This window comes from Eurypyga helias, unplaced genomic scaffold (assembly GCF_000690775.1).
Source record: "Eurypyga helias isolate BGI_N326 unplaced genomic scaffold, ASM69077v1 scaffold41366, whole genome shotgun sequence".
NCBI lineage: Eukaryota > Metazoa > Chordata > Aves > Eurypygiformes > Eurypygidae > Eurypyga > Eurypyga helias.
Window position 1 is genome coordinate 1 of NW_010259272.1, and position 2,366 is coordinate 2,366.

The following is a 2,366-nucleotide window of genomic DNA, read 5'->3' on the forward strand; positions in this document are numbered from 1 at the left end:
CCCCTGGGAAGGGAATTAACCCCGTCCTGACCAAACCCAACACACACGAGTTGCGTGGAGTCTTTTTTTCCCTGTGTCCTGGTGCCCCGGAAGCACCGGGTTGGCAGCCAGCGGTTGGGTTGGCCTTGCGGGAGGGCAGGCCGTCCCCATCGCCGCTGCAACGCCGCCGGCCGGTTCTCCCCCAGGTACGGATGGCGCTGAAGAACGCGGAGAAGGAGCTGGAGTCCCACTGCAGCTGGGCAGCGCCCGAGGCCCTGCAGAAGTGGCTCCAGCTCACCCACGAAGTGGAGGTCCAGTACTACAACATCAAGAAGCAGAACGCGGAGAAGCAGCTGCTGGTGGCCAAGGAAGGGGTGAGCCTTTCCACGCCTTCTCCCGGGAATTTCAGCGTCTTGTCCCGGGGTCTTCCTCTCGCAGCCACGGGGAAAGGTTTGGGGAATGAAACCTGTGGAGTTGGTGTCTCTGCACCTTCTTTATTCCCCTTTAATGCCTTAAATGTGCATTGGTTTTGAAGTGCAGCAGAAACCTTCTGGCAGGGGGTAAGTAGGGGCTGCAAACCGTAATGAGCCATCGCCCCCGAGGGCCCGGCGGGCGCTGGGGTGGGCATGGAGCCCTGGGCAGCTGCAGAGCAGGAGGCGCTGCCGGAGCCAGCACACGTGGGGATCACCGTGCAGGAGGTTTTGTGCCTCTTAAGCATCATCCCCACTCGGGGTGATTCACGTGCGAGGCAGCGATGGGTAGCGATGAATCGTTTCCGTATTCCGAGTTTCCGTGCCAACCCAAGACCGGTGAGCTCAGGGAAGCTGGCGTGGCGTTGGTGTGGGCGTACGGGGCGCTCGGAGCTGGCAGCGTGGAAGAACTCACCTGCCTTCCTGTGTTTTCATTCTGAACACTAAGGTGGCAGTGGGCTCCCTCCCGCGGGCGCAGTGCTGGGGTCCACGTCCCCCGTTTAGCTTCTTGAAGTCTGGAGTTAGTGCCACGAGACCCGTGACCCACAGGTCTGTGTCCGGGGGCTTCAGCTTTGCCCACACACGGTGCCACAGAGGGAAGGTAGATTAAAAATCCCAGTCCCAATCCCAAACCCCTCCCCAAACCAACAACCCTGGGGCACTGACAGTGTGTCTCTGACAGTTTACTCATGGCAAAGACAAAGCAAGGCCTTAGGAGAGCCGGTCGCTGCCGGGGGTAGCTGGTTCAGCTCCCTCTGACTTCTGGGATATCGGGAGAAGGGCCAAAGGAGGAGCATGAAACCCCCAACCTGCTCCCTCGCTGCTGGCTGATTCCTCACCTCCGTGTCAGGGAGAAGAACATCCTTCAGTGAGCCCACAGCTCGCACCGTCCACGTGTGTGCAGACAGCTGCGGCGACTATTTCTGGCTCGGCCCATCCTGGATGTTCTCATCCTGGAGGAAACATAAGGTCGTCTTCTTCCTGTGACCTTTTTCTGTTGATGTTCCAGGCTGAAAAAATTAAAAAGAAGCGAAACACCTTGTTTGGGACGTTTCACGTTGCTCACAGCTCATCGCTGGATGACGTCGATCATAAAATCCTAACTGCAAAGTGAGTATCTACCTGACACCTTCCCTTCTTTCTGCTTCCCTCGTTCACCCCCTCGTATTCCAGGCGCGAGCGGAGCGGAGCCTGTGCGCTCCAGTTAGCTGGGCTCGGACTTGCTCCTTTTTAGAATCCCGGGATGGTTTGGGTGGAAGGGACCTCAAAGCCCCCCCAGCCCCACCCCCTGCCACGGGCAAGGACACCTTCCATAGCCCAGGGTGCTCCAAGCCTCATCCAGCCTGGCCTTGGACATTCCCAGGGATGGGGCATCCACAGCTTCTCTGGGAACCTGTCCCAGTGCTCCCACCCTCTGCGGGAAGAATTCCTTCCTGATGTCCCAGCTCCATCTCCCTCTTCCCGTTTAACCCCGTCCTGCCATCAGGAATCCCCTCATTATGCCGATGTCTCAGCATCAGGAAACAAGGCAGAACCACTAGACCCCCTGTTTCCGATGGTTTATGGTGTCGTTTTCCTTCATTCCCTACCTTTTCCCTTCGTTGAACCTCGCTGCCAGGCAAGCGCTGAGCGAAGTGACGGCCGCGCTGCGGGAGCGCCTGCACCGCTGGCAGCAGATCACAGATGGATCTGCTCTGCGGCTTCCAGATCGTCAACAACCCCGGCATCCACACGCTGGCATCGGCCCTCAACATCGACCCGGGCTGGATGGGCACCCCGCGCCCCAACCCCTCGCACTTCATCATGACCGATGACGTGGACGATTTGGACGAAGAGATCGTGTCTCCCATGTCCATCCAATGTACGTGATCCCTGTTATCCGTGCGGGCCGCGTCGGCAGCTGCCGGGTGCCAGAGC

At 59.1% G+C, this 2,366-nt stretch overlaps 1 protein-coding gene across 1 annotated transcript; it reads left to right on the forward strand.

The window, feature by feature from the left end:
* Positions 1-188: 188 nt before the first annotated feature.
* LOC104511851 (stromal interaction molecule 1-like) lies at positions 189-2,263 on the forward strand. The gene is made up of 3 exons (XM_010154623.1): positions 189-353; positions 1,459-1,559; positions 2,068-2,263. Exons 1-3 carry the CDS (start codon positions 192-194, stop codon positions 2,261-2,263), a joined length of 459 nt encoding a protein of 152 aa, XP_010152925.1. The 5' UTR covers positions 189-191.
* The last annotated feature ends 103 nt before the right edge of the window (positions 2,264-2,366 follow it).